Here is a 19,371-nt window from a genome sequence, read left to right as displayed (position 1 = left end):
GACATTGGTGCCGCTTGCGGTACCGACTGCGGTCGCCTCCCAGGAAGGCTCCCCGACGACGTCGGCGGAGGGAGCTTCACCGGTGCTGGCGAGGGAGTCTACCTCTCGACGCTCACACCGTGGCCGTGTTTCCACGGAGTCGAGCCGGGCACAGCTTCAGACACAGGTTCATGAACTTGTGTCTGATACTGATGGTGAGGCCTCGTGGGAGGAGGAGGAGGACATCAGATATTTCTCTGACGAGGAGTCTGATGGCCTTCCTTCTGATCCCACTCCCTCCCCTGAAAGGCAGCTTTCTCCTCCCGAGAGACTGTCTTTTGCGGCCTTTGTCCGGGAGATGTCTATGGCCATCCCCTTCCCGGTGGTTGTGGAGGACGAGCCCAGGGCTGAAATGTTTGAGCTCTTGGACTATCCTTCTCCACCTAAGGAAGCGTCCACAGTACCCATGCATCATGTCCTAAAAAAGACATTGCTGGCGAACTGGACCAAGCCTCTAAGTAATCCCCACATTCCCAAGAAGATCGAGTCCCAGTACCGGATCCATGGGGACCCAGAGCTGATGCGCACTCAGTTGCCTCACGACTCTGGAGTTGTGGATCTGGCCCTAAAGAAGGCTAAGAGTTCTAGGGAGCATGCTTCGGCGCCCCCGGGCAAAGACTCTAGAACCTTAGACTCCTTTGGGAGGAAGACCTACCATTCCTCTATGCTCGTGGCCAAAATCCAGTCTTACCAGCTCTACACGAGCATACACATGCGGAACAATGTGCGGCAGTTGGCGGGCTTGGTGGACAAGCTCCCTCCTGAGCAAGCCAAGCCATTTCAGGAGGTGGTCAGGCAGCTGAAGGCGTGCAGAAAATTCCTGGCCAGAGGGCTATATGATACCTTTGATGTTGCGTCCAGGGCCGCTGCTCAAGGTGTGGTGATGCGCAGACTCTCAGGGCTGCGTGCCTCCGACCTGGAGAATAGGATCCAGCAGCGGATTGCGGACTCGCCTTGCCGTGCGGACAATATTTTTGGAGAGAAAGTCGAACAGGTGGTAGAGCAGCTCCACCAGCGGGATACCGCTTTTGACAAGTTCTCCCGCCGGCAGCCTTCAGCTTCTACCTCCACAGGTAGACGTTTTTATGGGGGAAGGAAGACTGTTCCCTACTCTTCTGGTAAGCATAGGTACAACCCTCCTTCTCGACAGCCTGCGGCCCAGGCTAAGCCCCAGCGCGCTCGCTCTCGTCAGCAGCATGCGCCTCAGCAAGGCACCTCGGCTCCCCAGCAAAAGCAAGGAGCGAGCTTTTGACTGGCTCCAGCAGAGCATAGCCGACATCAACGTGTCAGTGCCGGGCGACCTGCTGGTTGGGGGGAGGTTGACAGTTTTTCACCAAAGGTGGCCTCTCATAACCTCCGACCAGTGGGTTCTCCAAATAGTCCGGCAAGGATACACCCTCAATTTGGCCTCCAAACCTCCAAATTGCCCACCGGGAGCTCAGTCTTACAGCTTCCAGCACAAGCAGGTACTTGCAGAGGAACTCTCCGCCCTTCTCAGCACCAATGCGGTCGAGCCCGTGCCATCCGGGCAAGAAGGGCTGGGATTCTATTCCAGGTACTTCCTTGTGGAAAAGAAAACAGGGGGGATGCGTCCCATCCTAGACCTAAGGGCCCTGAACAAATATCTGGTCAAGGAAAAGTTCAGGATGCTTTCCCTGGGCACCCTTCTTCCCATGATTCAGGAAAACGACTGGCTATGCTCTCTGGACTTGAAGGACGCCTACATGCACATCCCGATACTGCCAGCTCACAGACAGTATCTGCGATTTCAGCTGGGCACACGTCACTTCCAGTACTGTGTGCAACCCTTTGGGCTCGCCTCTGCGCCCAGAGTGTTCACGAAGTGCTTGGCTGTAGTAGCAGCGGCGCTTCGCAGGCTGGGAGTGCACGTGTTCCCCTATCTCGACGATTGGCTGGTAAAGAACACATCCGAGGCAGGAGCTCTGCAGTCCATGCAGATGACTATTCGCCTCCTGGAGCTACTGGGGTTTGTGATAAATTATCCAAAGTCCCATCTTCTCCCAGTGCAGAGACTCAAATTCATAGGAGCTCTGCTGGACTCTCAGACGGCTCGTGCCTATCTCCCAGAGGCGAGAGCCAACAACTTGTTGTCCCTCGTCTCGCGGGTGCGAGCGTCCCAGCAGATCACAGCTCGGCAGATGTTGAGATTGTTGGGCCACATGGCCTCCACAGTTCATGTGACTCCCATGGCCCGCCTTCACATGTGATCTGCTCAATGGACCCTAGCTTCCCAGTGGTTTCAGGCTGCTGGGGATCTAGAAGACGTGATCCACCTGTCCACGAGTTTTCTCAAATCCCTGTATTGGTGGACGATTTGGTCCAATTTGACTCTGGGACGCCCTTTCCAAATTCCTCAGCCACAAAAAGTGCTGACTACGGATGCGTCTCTCCTGGGGTGGGGGGCTCATGTCGATGGGCTTCACACCCAGGGAAGCTGGTCCCTCCAGGAACGCGATCTGCAGATCAATCTCCTGGAGTTACGAGCGATCTGGAACGCTCTGAAGGCTTTTAGAGATCGGCTGTCCCACCAAATTATCCAAATTCAGACAGACAACCAGGTTGCCATGTATTACATCAACAAGTAGGGGGGCACCGGATCTCGCTCCCTGTGTCAGGAAGCCGTCAGCATGTGGCTGTGGGCTCGCCGTCACGGCATGGTGCTCCAAGCCACATATCTGGCAGGCGTAAACAACAGTCTGGCCGACAGGTTGAGCAGGATTATGCAACCTCACGAGTGGTCGCTCAATTCCCGAGTAGTGCGCCAGATCTTCCAGGTGTGGGGCACCCCCTTGGTAGATCTCTTTGCGTCTCGAGCCAACCACAAAGTTCCTCAGTTCTGTTCCAGGCTTCAGGCCCACGGCAGACTGGCATCGGATGCCTTCCTCCTGGACTGGGGGGAAGGTCTGCTGTATGCTTATCCTCCCATACCTCTGGTAGGGGAAGACTTTGTTGAAACTCAAGCAAGACCGAGGCACCATGATTCTGATTGCTCCTTTTTGGCCACGTCAGATCTGGTTCCCTCTTCTTCTGGAGTTGTCCTCCGAAGAACCGTGGAGATTGGAGTGTTTTCCGACCCTCAACACACAGGATGAAGGGGCACTTCTGCATCCCAACCTCCAGTCTCTGGCTCTCACGGCCTGGATGTTGAGAGCGTAGACTTTGCCTCTTTGGGTCTGTCAGAGGGTGTCTCCCGCATCTTGCTTGCTTCCAGGAAAGATTCCACTAAGTGGAGTTACTTCTTTCTATGGAGGAGGTTTGCCGTCTGGTGTGACAGCAAGGCCCTAGATCCTCGCTCTTGTCCTACACAGACCCTGCTTGAATACCTTCTGCACTTGTCTGAGTCTGGTCTCAAGACCATCTCTGTAAGGGTTCACCTTAGCGCAATTAGTGCATACCATTACCGTGTGGAAGGTAAGCCGATCTCAGGACAGCCTTTAGTTGTTCGCTTCATGAGAGGTTTGCTTTTGTTAAAGCCCCCCGTCAAACCTCCTGCAGTGTCATGGGATCTCAATGTCGTTCTCACCCAGCTGATGAAACCTCCTTTTGAGCCACTGAACTCCTGCCATCTGAAGTACTTGACCTGGAAGGTAATTTTCTTGGTGGCAGTTACTTCAGCTCGTAGAGTCAGTGAGCTTCAGGCCCTGGTAGCCCAGGCCCCTTACACCAAATTTCATCATAACAGAGTAGTCCGCACTCATCCTAAGTTCTTGCCAAAGGTTGTGTCGGAGTTCCATCTTAACCAGTCAATTGTCTTGCCAACATTCTTTCCCCGTCCTCATTCCTGCCCTGCTGAACGTCAGCTGCACACATTGGACTGCAAAAGAGCATTGGCCTTCTATCTGGAGCGGACACAGCCCAACAGACAGTCCGCCCAATTGTTTGTTTCTTTTGATCCCAACAGGAGGGGAGTGGCTGTGGGGAAACGCACCATATCCAGTTGGCTAGCAGATTGCATTTCCTTCACTTACGCCCAGGCTGGGCTGGCTCTTGAGGGTCATGTCACGGCTCATAATGTTAGAGTCATGGCAGCATCGGTGGCCCACTTGAAGTCAGCCACTATTGAAGAGATTTGCAAAGCTGCGACGTGGTCATCTGTCCACACATTCACATCTCATTACTGCCTGCAGCAGGATACCCGACGCGACAGTCGGTTCGGGCAGTCAGTGCTTCAGAATCTGTTCGGGGTTTAGAATCCAACTCCACCCCCCTAGGCCCACGTTTATTCTGTTCCAGGCTACACTCGCAGTTAGTTGGATAAATTGTTAGGTCAATCTCAGTTTTGTCCTCGCCGTTGCGAGGCCCAATTGACCATGTTTGTTGTTTTGAGTGAGCCTGGGGGCTAGGGATACCCCATCAGTAAGAACAAGCAGCCTGCTTGTCCTCGGAGAAAGCGAATGCTACATACCTGTAGAAGGTATTCTCCGAGGACAGCAGGCTGATTGTTCTCACAAACCCGCCCGCCTCCCCTTTGGAGTTGTGTCTTCCCTTGTTTTGTCTTGCTACATATGGGACTGACGAACACGAGCCGGTTCGGGCGGGAAGACCGCCGCGCATGCGCGGTGTGCGCATCGGCGCGCGAGGACTAGCAAAGGCCTTTGCTAGTAAAGTTTCCGATTGGAGGGGCTGCCGTGGACGTCACCCATCAGTGAGAACAATCAGCCTGCTGTCCTCGGAGAATACCTTCTACAGGTATGTAGCATTCGCTTTTCTGACCTCTTGGCTAAATACTTTTCCTTCCTTGTTCTTGATTGCACTAGGATTGTATCAGACCCCCTCAACCTTCTCCACCCCTTCAGGCTCCCTCCATGGGGCAAGCATGTGAAAACCAGCCAGCTCTGCTCACTCACCAGCTACAGAGGTAAGAGATTTTACTTGGTACAGAAAAAGTAATAGTTTACATTAATTGATGTTTTGCTTCACCTAAAGCTCGAAGCAAATTATAATAGAAAACAGAACCTACAATTTGGTTCATTAATTTCAGTTAGAATAACATGAACCTCCATCTCCTTTTATTGAAGGATCTAGGCCCTGAAGGTCATAAAACTAATGCAGAAACCCCTTCCCACAAGAGGAGGCCATCTATACTACAGTGCTTTGACACTAAAGGCTTTGCTATGGGTTACCAGGAAAATAAGGAATGTAAACAGCTAGCTTTAAAAACGAAACAGGATTTCCTTTAGTAATGGTAGGGTGTTTCTGAGTGCACTAGAAATCTAGAGTTCATTCTTACAGAATGAATAATTCTGTTTACATACTGAAACTGAAGAAGGGAAGAGTTGTGATCTGACCTTTTTATAGGAGAAGCCTTGAGCTTTATGGCTAGGTCGTAGTGGTAAAGGCTAAATTTCTAGTGGGATATATAACTGGAAGCATTTTGGCTTCATGAAGTATCAAGATACTGACAGTCCCTTACATGTTTGTGGTCTTTTTTTAGGTTACGAATACAGCAGTCTAGTCCACCTCCAAACCACCCCAGTAACCACCTCTTCAGACAGCCAAATAGCAGCCCCCCTCCTGTTACCAGTACAGTGCTGCAGACTCATGGTATGTTCTTCTGATGCATTTTGTTCCCATCTGCTTTCTGCAAACCCCTTTATCCCTACCCACACAACCAGCTGCAGGAAGGCTCTGAGCATCTCCTTGCAGGGCTATTTCATTTAAAGATCCAATTTTTCTATTTTGAGGAAATGGCTGGCTGATGTAATTAAGGACTTGATGGAATGACTGTGACATCCCCTTAAATACTGCTTTTTCATGCGGGTGTGTTTGTGCACAAAGTTTACAGTTATGAGACACTTGTACAATACCTTTATAAGAATCAGATCTATTTACTTCTGTACTCAGTTCCGGAGTTCTTGGATACTCGCACCAGATTTTCATAAAGTAGTGCGGTATCTGAGTTAGTCCATTTTAAAGATTAATAAAAATAAAAACAAAACATGGAAAATAAAGCAATTTTATTGGGCTGACTTAGGGGCCCTTTTACTAAGCCGCGTAAGCGTCTACGCGTGCCCAATGTGTGCCAAAATGGAGTTACCACCAGACTACCGTGTGGTTCTTGCGGTAATTTCATTTTTGGCGTGTGTCCGATACACGCTCTCCAAGTGGCATTTCATGCGCGTTAGTCATTACCTCCCAGATTCTTTATTGCTAGGTCAATGGCTGGCGGTAAGGTCTCAGACCCAAAATGGACATGCGGCAATTTTGATATTGCCACACGTCCATTTTCGGCAAAAAAAAAAAAAGGCCTTTTTCACAGACGCACTGAAAAATGGATTGGCACGTGGCCAAAACCCGCACCTACACTACCGCAAACCATTTGTCAGCGCACCTTAGTAAAAGGACCTCTTAATATGCTTTTTGACTAGCTTTTGAAAGCCAAAGCTGCCTCATTCGGGGCTGGACAGCCCATATTGTCCTGACTTGAAGAAGTAGGCTTTGGTTTTAGTTTCCAAAAGTTAGTTGAAAAGTGTATTAAGCCAGTTCAATAAAATAGTATCACCTTATTTGGCATTTTTGTTAAGATTTTTCAAATCTGTGTTTAATATAAATGACTGCATTTTATGTTCCAGGTGCTACGTCAACAACACAGTTTCAAGGCTTACCATCTCATAATGCAGTCTTTCAGCGGGCTGGCAATGGTTCCCCCCCTCCAAATATGGCACTGCCATGCATGAGTATACAGCAGCCACAGCAAGTTACCATCCAAGTGCAGGAAGCCACTGATATGCTGGGTGGCAGCAGCCTTCTGCAAGGAGCCACCACACAGGGCATGCCCTCTCATGCCCGGGGAATGTCCATGAACCCTTGTGCCAATCAGCTCCAGATGCAGCATCGAGCTAACCTGATGGCATCCCTGCCAGGTTACACACACAGGCCGCTGTCCAAGCAGCTGAGTGCTGACAGTGCAGAGGCACACAGGTAATGTCTGCCCAAGCTCAGAAAAGGGGTGAATTATGCCAAAAAGTGGGGAAGAGTCAATCTTTAGAGTGAGCATTCTAGACACAGGGAGTTAAAATGGTGTCAGAGTCACTGGAAGGGAGAGCCAAGGGATAAAATGATTGAGGTCATGTACAGATGTTTGCAAAGGGCTGAATTTTGAGACGTTACCCCAGGAACAAGATCACTACTTGCTTTGGTTGTGTTGCTTTCAGCAGCCACTCTTTATCCTGCTTAAATATCTATTTGACCTGTAGATCTTGTACATCTTGTAGTGTGATGCAAACAGGAAACTCTCTCTCCTTGTTTACAAGGAACATACCAAGTAGATATTTCCAGTTTGTCTTAATACAGGGTAGTGCTGTGCCTTTTGAAGTTGGTTCACTACACTTATGTTCCTCTCTTATTCTGAGCCCTCCCTCCAAACCTTGTTCATTTATTTGGCTCCTTTGACTTAGAGTCTCTAATAGTGGGATTGCTAAGTAAATGAGACATTTTGCTGTGCTGGTTATCGGAGACCCGTGCAAGACTTAAACTGATAATGTAAAACATGAATACAGCACAGACAGTTGAATAGAAACTTCTCTTAAGAGCCCTGTGCAGATGTCACACATAATATGAATGTGCTGCAAACAGCTGACACAAGGACTAGAAGAGGGAGATATAATAGTGCAAAGGTACTCACCTTTATTCTGTTTTTCTAGGTGGTATTTCAGCCAGCAGCTGCTTCCACTCTGTATATAGTCAGTGTTTTACCATTTGGTTATTAACTCTGAATATCTGTAAGAGGTACCTTGATAATGCGCCAAGATGGAATGAGGGGCGCTTATACATTTATGCAACAGTCCATGCTTTCCCTTTTCTCCTCATGCAGGGGCCCTTTTACAAAGGCGTGCGGCCAAATGAGACTACCGCCAGGCTACCACGCCTCCCTGGTGGTAATTTCAGATTTGGTGCACTCCAGTAATGTCTGGATGATTTATTTACTCCCTCCCATGTTCGCTGTTTCCGTTGGTAATCGGCAGTTGGCGTACGCCGACTGGTCACTGCGCATGTAGCATATGAGCCCTTATCGCCAGATCAATGGATGACGTTAAGTGCTCAGGCCAGTTTAAGACGTGCGCCGGTTTCCGTTTTACCGCATGCCCTTTTCCCGTCCCATTGAAAAAAAAAAAAAGCCCTTTTTTGTAAATGCCGTAAAAACTGAGCCGGCGCACACCCAAAACATGCACCTACACTGCCGCAGGCCACTTTTTACTACGCCTTAGTAAAGGACCCCACAGTTCTTCTACTAATTGATGATATGTTAGGCGTGAGAACTAGTGGGCGCAGTAAAACTTAATCATCTTTTTTTTTTTTCAGCCTAAACTCGAGCAGATTTTCTCCTGCTAATTCTGAGCAGGGTCACTTGCATCCTCACCTTTTCCCCGACCAATCCCGAGCTTCTCCCAGTGTCTACAGCCCACCAGCAGGGGTGGGCTTCCCTCAGACACAGGCTCTGAGTGTCCCCCCACTCAACCAATTTTCTAGTTTTTCCCCAAACACGCCACACACCTACACTGCCTCAGCACTACAGCAGGCACTGCTATCCCCAACACCAGGAGACTATGGCCGTCATCACCAGCAGCAGCAAGTACCACACATGCTGCAAGGACTGCTTTCACCTCGCCACTCTCTAACGGGACATGCAGACATGCGACTGCCCCCAGCGGAATTTGCACAGTTGATGAAGCAGCAGCAACAGCATCAGCAAGAACTGAACAAACTGATCAGGCAGATGAACCAAGGAGGAGGACAGAATATATCCGAATGTCAAAGTTTGTCTTTGCCTTACCAAAATGCTGACTCATATCACCACCATGCCAGCCCCCAGCACCTTTTACAGATTAGGGTTACGGAATGTATGCAACAGCAACCAGCAGCCCCCCCACACAGGTATGCACAGCAGCCACCTCTGATGCACTCAGAGAGCATGGAAGAGGATTGCTGCAATGATGGGGCCCGAGAAGAGAATTCAGACACTTCCAGCACTTTGACCAAAGGTTGCCACAAGGGCACCCAGCTTGTTAAGGTTGGTGGACACGGAGATCCGGGATCTCTGCATGGGAATGTGAATCACCCACAGGACATGGGCACACATCACTACCGACACCAAGCTGCATCCACATTCAGCAGGAATAAAGTGCCCAGTAAAGGTGAGAAATGGTCTCTGTGCCATAAGATGGTAAAATGTGATAGAACTGGGCAGAAGGTATTCTAGTACGTGTAGTATTTTAGGTCTTATTTTTATGTAGTAGGTGATAAGCAGGGTTATGTTCTTTTCTGTTGTAATGTTTATTAACATACTAGACTTTGAGCCCGTAAAAACGGGCTATTATAGGAAGGGGGGGTTGAAAGGCCCGCCCCCACCGCCGAGTTCGCCGCTGCCCCTCCCCCTCCGAGTTTGTGTGACGTAACGTCGTCGAGGGCGGGACAGAGGCAGAGAAGAAGAAGGAAGGGCGATGTCGGCAGCTCAGCAGAGCTCAGTGCTGCGTTCCCGGACCCTCGCTGTTTCAATAGTGGAGCGAGGGCCCGACCGGGTAGAGGGTGGGTGGCGGCGGCGACTCGGGTGGGGGGAGCGTTAGACGGCGGTGTCCCTCCCTCAGCAATGCGCAGTACAGACCATCTGTGTTCCGCCCCCCCCCGTCATCACGTATTGACATGGGGGCGGGGCAGAGAAGGTCTCTACTGCGCATTTGCGAGTGAGTACGGTCACTCGCCGTTTATATGTTTGATATGTATTTGCATGTACACAATGAATGAAAAGTATAATAATCCACCATCTGTACTACAAGGAAGCTGTAGGACTTTAAAGACCTGTCAATCTGAAATTATTTTAAGCGCCCTCCTGTGCCCAATTTGACTTCAGTACAGAAAAAAGGGAAGGGGCTCCTTCACAGAAGATTTTTAACACACTGGAAAGCCACTAACAACTATGTGTTGATGGCTTTGCTGTAGCAGATTGTGACAGCTGTATCTAATCCTAGGTGAAAATTACTTTGGCAAAGATGACTTTAGCTAAGATGTGTTAGAGGGTATCACTATACATTTTAAGGTCCGACTGCCAGCTAAGCATGATTCAGAACTAGGAGTCTGCTTTGTCTTACCACTCGCTGATAACTGACTGCTGCTGTTTGAACTGAGTTCTGTGTCTGGAAGCTGATAAAGTGTCAACTTAGTGTTTCCTTAGAAAACACGGGAGGCCTTCCTGGCATTGCATGCAGGGAAGCTATATTCATATAACACCCTTTAGCCCTCTAGTATGCCAACTGGATATGTAGGCGATTACAGGTCCAGCTTTTGACTTGGGAGTATTAGATCTTGTACAGCTGCCAAACACTCCTCTATCTGCTGTAAACAGTTTCAAAGGGCACATATTGATTTTTTTGCATTTGTGATGAACTGTGTTTGTTGTCCAGAGGTAATTTATCTGTGGCAAATACTATCATTGGGTTCTTGAAATCTTACTCAGCAAGATGCCACAGGATGTTGAGCTGTTTTCCCCGTGGCATAGACTCCAGCTCACTGTGCACTGAATCAGCATTATTAGCTAGAGTCTTAAAATACCCATTTACTCCTCCTTGTCTCTGTTCATCTTACTGCTGAGCTGCCTCCTTTTTGTGCTTAATACAGTTTTCTTAAATTGTTGCCATTTTTGGTTTAAACGTGTGCCTTTTTATTCTGGTTAGACCCCTGTTTGTAGCATTTCTTTTGCTAGGTCCACTTGTGAGTTCATGCGACATTCATGCTTTACATGTGTCCATAAGGCATCTCCAAGGAATTCTGATTAGGGTCAAATGCAACAGTTCACAAATGTACTTCTATTTTGAAGTAGTAAGAATGGGAGGATGGAAGGAGCTTTAAACAAAAGGGGTATCTTCAGGACTGGCTGAAGGCACAGTGGCACCCTGAGCCAATTTGCTTCAGCATTCCTTCCAGTGCCTCTCCCTTCCTCCCTCCCCACCCTGCTGGTTTGGCATCTCTCCCCTCACGGATCCAGTCTCTCTCTGTCCTCTCCTGTGTCTCTCTCCCTGCAGGTCTGGCACTTCTCCCTTACCTCTCTCACTCTCCCGCAGCTCTGTAAAGTTTATGTTGGTTGCTGACAGCAGCATGACAGGCTGCCTTCAGCCAAATCCTGGATATTCCCTCTGTTGCATCCTGCCCACAAGAAATTGCATCAGGGGAGGGAAGATGTGGCAGAAGGAAGGCCCAGGGGCTTGCCAAAGACCACCTGTAATGCTGCTGCTGGTGACCATCGTAAAGTTTACAGGACTGCAGAGGAGTGAAAAGTGAGGGACCCACGGGGAGTGGAGGGGGGAAGAGTAAAGGAGAGAGACTTGGAGGGGGGGAGGCTTAACCTGTAGAGCAGATGAGGTCAGCAGCTGGGTATTTTGATGCCCTTATTTGCTGCCGCCCTGGGCCAGAGCCTCAATAATTATATGAGTGTAGGAGGTCACTGAAAAGGCTGGAGTGTAGAAAGTAAGTATGCAAAAGGCTCTTGAAAATTGAGTTTGGAGGAGTATGAATGTAGGGGTAACTGATGGTGACATAGACTTTGAGGTCTGATATACAAAGCTGTGTCCTTGGAAAACATGTTTATATTTCTTACCTGTTTCCTTAAGAATCCTATTATGTTTTATCTTTGCAAGAGTCCATTAACACAGTGGTATGTATGGACAGAGGCACCCCAGGACAGGCAATGGAGATGCCTGATCACAACGGAGTCAGCTACTCTCCCAGGGCATCCTCTGGTGACCATCCCCGGACAAGGACACTGCAGCGTCACCACACTATCCAGACCAGCGATGATGTCTATGTATGTCCCTCCCCCCACCTTGAGACAAACCATAATTAGGGTCCATCAGTGTGACTTGCATGAGTATTGGGAGGCTGAGTTTATCTTGATGTATTGAACCCTTGGGTGATGGGTTGCTTAAGACTGGAATTTGTTGCCAGAGAATGTGGTAAAGGCGGTTAGTTTAGCGGAGTTTTAAAAAGGTTTGGACGGCTTCCTAAAGAAAAAGTCCATAGACCATTATTAATCCACTATTTCTAGGATAAGCAGTACAAAATGTTTTGTACTTTATTGGGTTCTTGCCAGGTATTTGTGACCTGGGTTGATCACTGTTGGAAACTGGATGCTGGGCTTGATGGACCTTTGGTCTTTCCCAGTATGACAATACTTATGTACTTATGAATGTAATTAAATTGGTATCGTGCCGTGCTGTACAGTTTTGACTTGGAGGGTGGGAAGCTTTTGCATGAGGAAGTATAAAACCATAAAAACCTCACAGGTCTATTTAAAACATACTATGTTGCCTCGCATGTGCTCTTCTTGCACATACTTGGGGGGGTTGGTTGGTTTATTTATTTATTATTTGTGGCATTTGATCCTACAATTATCCCAAACAAGTTCGGGTTCAATGTGGCTCACATTAAAAGTGGAACATTTGATAACAAATCCAAGTTACATTAGTTATAAAGACAGAAACTTATGTGAATACAATGTAATAACAATAATAGAATGCAAAAATTAACAGTAATAGTACATCTTAAAGACTGAACAGTGAATTAGTTGCTTTTGTCAATGAGAGATGATCTTAAGTAAGTTTTTAGCAACTTGCGATATATGAAAAAGTCAGTAATAGTCTGTAATGTGTTCCACTTAATTTTGATCAAAAACTTTTAAATAAAATTTTAGATGTTTTATTGTGCAGTCTAGATTGGTAAGCAGCAGCATTGTTTTAGTTCTTATTTTAAGTTACTGTTTGTACTAAGCATGGCGGCGTAGTTTGTGAAATATACAGCCAGATTAAAGAAAAATCTCTCAGGGGAAAGTATGTTCAGTAACTCTGTTATAAATGAATAGTTGGTTCTCTCTCTCACTCTCTGTTGCTTCAGGTTCAGCTGGATAATTTAGCTGGAATGAGTTTAATGGCTGGTAAAGCTCTAAGCTCAGCTCGGATGTCAGATGCAGTTCTCAGCCAGTCCTCACTCATGGCAAGCCAGCAGCTGCATGATGGAGAACAAGAGGGTAAGGATCTGCTCATTGTCCTACAGTCTCCTGCTAGAGGCATTGTGCTTTCCGTAGAACCACAACTCCATTCTCCCAAGTTAAACTGTAAAGTCCTATTGCAAAAGTCTTCAGTTCACCCCATTCACTCACTGGGCAATTTTTGTCATTATAAGGCTCGGGGCCAGTGGCAGCTTCTATCAGACTTAAGTAAGAATCTCTTCCCCCAGTAGGCATGCTCCTTTAATCTTGTTCATAGGCTTGTTGCTGGCTATTCCTCTGAAACAACAGTTTTGGGTTTCTTTGGTGCTGCATGGCTCTCAGTTGGTTTGAGTTATGTAGTATTCAGACTCCCACGCTACTCTTGTAATACATTTTTAGGTCCCTTGCCCATTGACTCCCCCCCCACACAAGATTTTGATAATTAAACTCTACAATCACAATCATCTTACAGCAGTCCTATACATAATAGGACATCAAACTTTTAAAAATCAAACATTTTATATGTACACAAGTACATATACATAACAAAGGGTATTTCCAAAAGTCATTTAGCTCAGTAAATGAGCTGTTTAAAAACTGCCTACCTACTTTTCTGCAGGTAGAAGTATGGTCTGATGGTTCGTTGAGTTTGGCTATCAGGATATCTATTGTTTTGCTTTGACTACAGCTGCTCTTTGCCACCCTCTCAGAAGCTGATGCTCTAGGCAGCTGCCTTGTCCATACCTAGTGGTTAGCCCAGCTCTGCATAGACACTGTTACGTGCTGAGATTTGCTGAGATAGGCTTGAAAGAAAATTTATATTCCTTATCCATCTTGACCAGTCTACACTAATGGGTTATATCCCTGACCATTAGATGGAAATAGAGAAAATAGACAAGTTCTGGTGACATAACTGGTATAAGAGTAAGTATAACCTAGCACTAATCAGTATTTCTCTACCTCCAGCAGATAGTGCAGGTTGGACTGGTGCACCTTTTTTTTGTCAAGTCTGACTACCACAGAACCTGAACTATGGCTGGTGTCTTGCTGGTCCTGTCCCGTGGGCCGGAGCTTTCTCCTAGGGATCAGTCTGCAGGCCATTCCCAGGTTCAGTTGGAGGTGCTTGGAGCCTCACCTGTAGGCCAGCTCTTTGATCTGCTGGCACAGGCTCTCAGGGACGCCCCTGTTCTTCCCCCACCACTGCCTTGCTTAAATTTAAACAAAAGAAAAAAAAAGTTTCTCAGAGGACAAGCAGGCCTATGATTAACACAAGTGGGTAATGTGATCCGCGTTGCCCAGTTTGGAGCTTGTGATGAGCTTTTAGTACATAAGTAATGCCACACTGGGAAAAGACCAAGGGTCCATCGAGCCCAGCATCCTGTCCACGACAGCGGCCAATCCAGGCCAAGGGCACCTGGCGAGCTTCCCAAATGTACAAACATTCTATACATGTTATTCCTGGAATTGTGGATTTTTCCCAAGTCCATTTAGTAGTGGTTTATGGACTTGTTCTTTAAGAAACCGTCTAACCCCTTTTTAAACTCTGTTAAGCTAACCACCTTCACCCCGTTCTCCGGCAACGAATTGCAGAGTTTAATTATGCGTTGGGTAAAGAAACAATTTCTCCGATTTGTTTTAAATTTACTACACTGTAGTTTCATCGCATGCCCCCTAGTCCTAGTATTTTTGGAAAGCATGAACAGACGCTTCACATCCACCTTTTCCACTCCACTCATTATTTTATATACCTCTATCATGTCTCCCCTCAGCCGTCTCTTCTCCAAGCTGAAAAGCCCTAGCCTCCTTAGTCTTTCTTCATAGGGAAGTCGTCCCATCCCCGCCATCATTTTGGTCGCCCTTCGCGGCACCTTTTCCAATTCTACTATATCTTTCTTGAGATGCAGCGACCAGAATTGAACACAATACTCAAGGTGCGGACGCACCATGGAGCGATACAACAGCATTATAACATCCTCACACCTGTTTTCCATACCTTTCCTAATAATACCCAACATTCTATTCGCTTTCCTAGCTGCAGCAGCACACTGAGCAGAAGGTTTCAGTGTATTATTGACGACGACATCCAGATCCCTTTCTTGGTCCGTAACTCCTAACGTGGAACCTTGCATGACGTAGCTATAATTCGGGTTCTTTTTTCCCACATGCATCACCTTGCACTTGCTCACATTAAATGTCATCTGCCATTTAACCGCCCAGTCTCCCAGTCTCGTAAGGTCCTTCTGTGATTTTTCACAATCCTGTTGCGAGTTAACGACGATGACACAAAGTAATTCAAATGACTTTGAATAACTTTGTGTCATCAGCAAATTTTAATTACCTCGCTAGTTACTCCCATCTCTAAATCATTTATAAATATATTAAAAAGCAGCGATCCTAACACAGACTCCTGAGGAACCCCACTAACTACCCTTCTCCATTGTGAATACTGCCCATTTAACCCCACTCTCTGTTTCCTATCCTTCAACCAGTTTTTAATCCACAATAGGACATTTCCTCCTTTCCCATGACCCTCCAATTTCCTCTGTTGCCTTTCATGAGGTACCTTGTCAAACGCCTTTTGAAAATCCAGATACATGATATCAACCGGCTCCCCTTTGTCCACATGTTTGTTTACTCCTTCAAGAAGTAAATTGGTCAGGCAAGATTTCCCCACACAAAAGCCGTGCTGACTTGGTCTCAGTAATCCATGTCCTTGGATGTGCGCTGTAATTTTGTTTTTGATAATAGCCTCTACCATTTTCCCCGGCACCGATGCCAGGCTCACCTGTCTATAATTTCCCAGATCTCCCCTGGAACCTTTTTTAAGAATCGGCGTTACATTGGCCATCCTCCAATCTTCCGGTACTACGCTCAATTTTAAGGATAAATTGCATATCACTAACAGTAGCTCCGCAAGCTCATTTTACAGTTCTATCAGTACTCTAGGATGAATACCATCCAGTCCAGGAGATTTGCTACTCTTCAGTTTGCTGAACTGCCCCATTACATCCTCCAGGTTTACCATGAAGTCAGTAAGTTTCTCCAACTCGTCTGCTTGAAATACCATTTCCGACACCGGTATCCCACCCAAATCTTTCTCGGTGAAGACCAAAGCAAAGAATTCATTCAATCTCTCCGCTACGTCTTTATCTTACTTGATCACCCCTTTTACCCCTCTGTCATCCAGCGGCCCAACCGATTCTTTTGCCGGCTTCCTGCTTTTAATGTACCGAAAAAAAGTTTTGCTATGTTTTTTTGCCTCTAATGCTATCTTTTTTTCGTAATCCCTCTTGGCCTTCTTTATCTGCGCCTTGCATTTGCTTTGACACTCCTTATGCTGCTTCTTGTAATTTTCAGACTGTTCCTTCTTCCATTTTCTGAAGGCGTTTCTTTTAGCCCTAATAGCTTCCTTCACCTCACTTTTCAACCACGCCAGCTGTCTTTTGGACTTCCGTCTTTCTTTTCTAATTTGCGGAATATGTTTGGCCTGGTCCTCCAGGATGGTATTTTTGAACAGCGTCCACGCCTGTTGTACAGTTTTTACCCTCTCAGTTACCCCCCTAAGTTTTTTTTTAACCGTTCTTCTCATTTTATCATAGTCTTCTTTTTTAAAGTTAAATGCTAACGTATTTGACTTCCTGTGTATAGTTACTTCAAGGTTGATATCAAAACTGATCATATTATGATCACTGTTATCAAGTGGCCCCGGTACCATAACGTCCCTCACCAGATCATGCGCTCCACTAAGGACCAAGTCTAGAATTTTTCCTTCTCTCATCGGCTCCTGCACCAGCTGCAGAGCTTAAGGAGCATGAGTCACAATCCACTGCCCATGTGCAGGTACCTTCCCACCTAGTTGGTGGGAGGAGGGAGCTAGTGTAGAGCACAAGCAGCAGGTGGACCTGAGCTGTGCTGTGGATTGACCCTCTAAGTGACCGCAAGGTAACCCCAGGTGGGTGGCTAGGCATTTCATGACAGTGACCATCCCAGATTACTTGTCTCGGTTACACCCTCTATCGGTGAAAGAGATCACAAGATTGCCCATCAAGAGCAAATCACTTCAGCTCTCAGCACAAGGAGGTACTTGCAGAGGAACTCTTCATCCTTATAAAGGCCTATGCGGTCAAGCCTGTTCCACCAGGGGAAAAAGGGAAGGGATTCATGCGTTCCATCCTAGACCTAAGGGCCCTGAACAAATTCCTTGTCAAAGAAAAGTTCAGGGTTCTTTACTTGGGCACCCTTCTCCCTATGATCCAGGAAAATGATTGGCTATGCTCTCTAGGCTTAAAGGATGCTTACACTCACATCCAGATACTTCCAGCACACAAGGAGGTATCTTTGATTTCAGCTGGGAACATGTCACTTCCAGTGCCATGTGTTGCCTTTTGGCCTCTTGTTGGCCCCCCAGGTTTTCACCAACTGTCTTGCTGTAATAGCAGCATCACTATGCAGACAGGGAGTCCATGTGTACTCCTATCTCGATGATTTGCTGATGAAGAGCACATCAAAGGACGTGTTTTCGGGAGTCCATACGGATGACTGTTTGGGTGTTAGAGATAGTAGGGTTTGTTTTAAACTACCCCAAGTCCCATCTGCTCCCTGTCCAGCGATTGGAGTTCATTGGAGCCTGTGAAGAAACTGTTTTAAGTCTGTATTGGATATTTTCCTACCTTGATTATTCAATTCAGTTCTTGTATACCGCTAATATCCCCTTTCCAGGGTTCAGTGTGGTTTAAATTCTAGATGAGACAAAAGCAGATAGTGTTAGTGTGAGGTATGAGAAACATTAGATACCATTGGCATAATGCATAAGACTAAAAACATTAAAGAAAAGGATTATGGATGATACTAGGAAGTAGAAGTCATGATGGATTATTATTATGTCCTGAAATGTAGGTCTCTTGTTTGGCCAGCAGATGGTGTTTCTTTGCTGTAAAGCTGAATGTTCTTTTTCTTTAACACAAGCAAGAAGCATTCACCAGTATACTGTTAAATCTTGTTGACTGGGCTCTGATTGACCCAGGAGCTCATTTCCTTTAGAGTGTACTGATTTTGCCTTCAGTCTTAGCCCTGGAGAAAAGAGAGACATCTCTTTGCTGAGGTTCAGTGAATTATATGTCCTGATCTTCCCCGGTACTTTCTAGGAAGTAAGCAAATGTTTAGTGTTATAATTGATCCATATTTCAGTTACCTGCTATTGTTTGCTAATTGCACTATTTTGTTCCATTGTTCAGTTTTTTATGACAATAAATAATTTAGTTTCTCCGAGGACAAACAGGCTGCTTGTTCTCACATGTGGGTCTGGCGTCCACAGCGGCCCCAGGAACGAAGATTTTCCAGCAAAATCTTCAAACCCTTTGCGACAGCCAGTAGAGCGCGGAACGGACGCACCGCGCATGCGCGGCCATCTTCCCACCCGTGCGTGTCCGTTCCCGCCTCAGTTTTTTCTTTTCCGAACTGGAGAGTGGCTGTGTGTCGGTCTCTCTCCCGTAGGTCCCAGGAAAAACTTAGGCGCCCTTTACTCGCGTTTATCGCTTTCTTTTTGTTTTAGGTCGCCCTTTTCCTTGTCTTTTTTGTTTTCCAGTTTAAAAAAAAAAAAAGAAAAACCCTCTTTTCTTAGTTTTTTGCCCTGGTAAGTTTCCTTTCAATTTCCGTTGTGGCCTTTTTTGGCCGCCCGTACGCGGTTCTCTTTTTTTGTACCCTTTGTTGGCACGATCAAGCCGTTTGATTTCGCCGCCGCGATTTTTCCACTGATGTCATTGAAGCCTCCCAACTGCTTCAGGAAGTGTGCTCGGTGCCAGCGGTCTATCTCGAGCACTGACCCACACTCCTGGTGCGTCTAGTGCCTTGGGCCCGACCATCGCCCAGACGCTTGTAAGTTGTGTCTGAGTTTAAAAAAGCGGACACAAGCGTCGAGAAGAGCGCTTCGAGACCGTCTTTTCGGAGCTCTGACTGATTCCTTGGCATCGACGTCGACATCGGTACCGAGGTTGGCGGCGGCGTCGACATCGGCACCGGGGATGGCATCAACATCGGGAGCGCAGGTAATGGCTGTCCGAACTTCACCTTTAGCTGGGAGCAGTGAGCTGTCGAGTGGGTCTCCACCTATCTAGAAGGCTCCTGCTGGGCAGGCCCACCGGGACCAACCGTTGTCGGACCCGACGCCGAGGAGGTGTGTGGATTCCACGTCCTCCTCGTTGGTACCGAGGAGTGCCGGTAACGTGCTTCGAGCGAAGGCTAAAAAGCATCGGCACCGGTCTCCTTCGAGACACGGTATCGGGAGCTCTGGGGTGTCGAAGGATTCGGCACCCAGAAAGCGTCGACGCTGGGAGGAGCGC

General features: G+C 47.2%; 1 protein-coding gene across 2 annotated transcripts in view; it reads left to right on the top strand.

Annotated features, from left to right (window-relative positions):
- The window catches only part of SIK3 (SIK family kinase 3), a 454,627-nt gene that overhangs the window by 421,194 nt on the left and 14,062 nt on the right, over positions 1 to 19,371 (top strand). For both annotated transcript variants that reach the window (XR_003944053.1, XM_030221942.1), the window contains exons 18-23: positions 4,818 to 4,918; positions 5,495 to 5,604; positions 6,633 to 6,981; positions 8,362 to 9,194; positions 11,688 to 11,854; positions 12,940 to 13,072. Coding sequence is in view for 1 of the 2 variants with exons in the window: in XM_030221942.1 (XP_030077802.1) it covers positions 4,818 to 4,918; positions 5,495 to 5,604; positions 6,633 to 6,981; positions 8,362 to 9,194; positions 11,688 to 11,854; positions 12,940 to 13,072 (1,693 nt within the window). In the remaining variant the exon portion in view is untranslated. The remainder of the gene's footprint in view (positions 1 to 4,817; positions 4,919 to 5,494; positions 5,605 to 6,632; positions 6,982 to 8,361; positions 9,195 to 11,687; positions 11,855 to 12,939; positions 13,073 to 19,371) is intronic.

This window comes from Microcaecilia unicolor, chromosome 12, assembly GCF_901765095.1.
Source record: "Microcaecilia unicolor chromosome 12, aMicUni1.1, whole genome shotgun sequence".
Lineage (NCBI taxonomy): Eukaryota > Metazoa > Chordata > Amphibia > Gymnophiona > Siphonopidae > Microcaecilia > Microcaecilia unicolor.
This window is presented reverse-complemented; position numbering and strand designations above follow the sequence as displayed.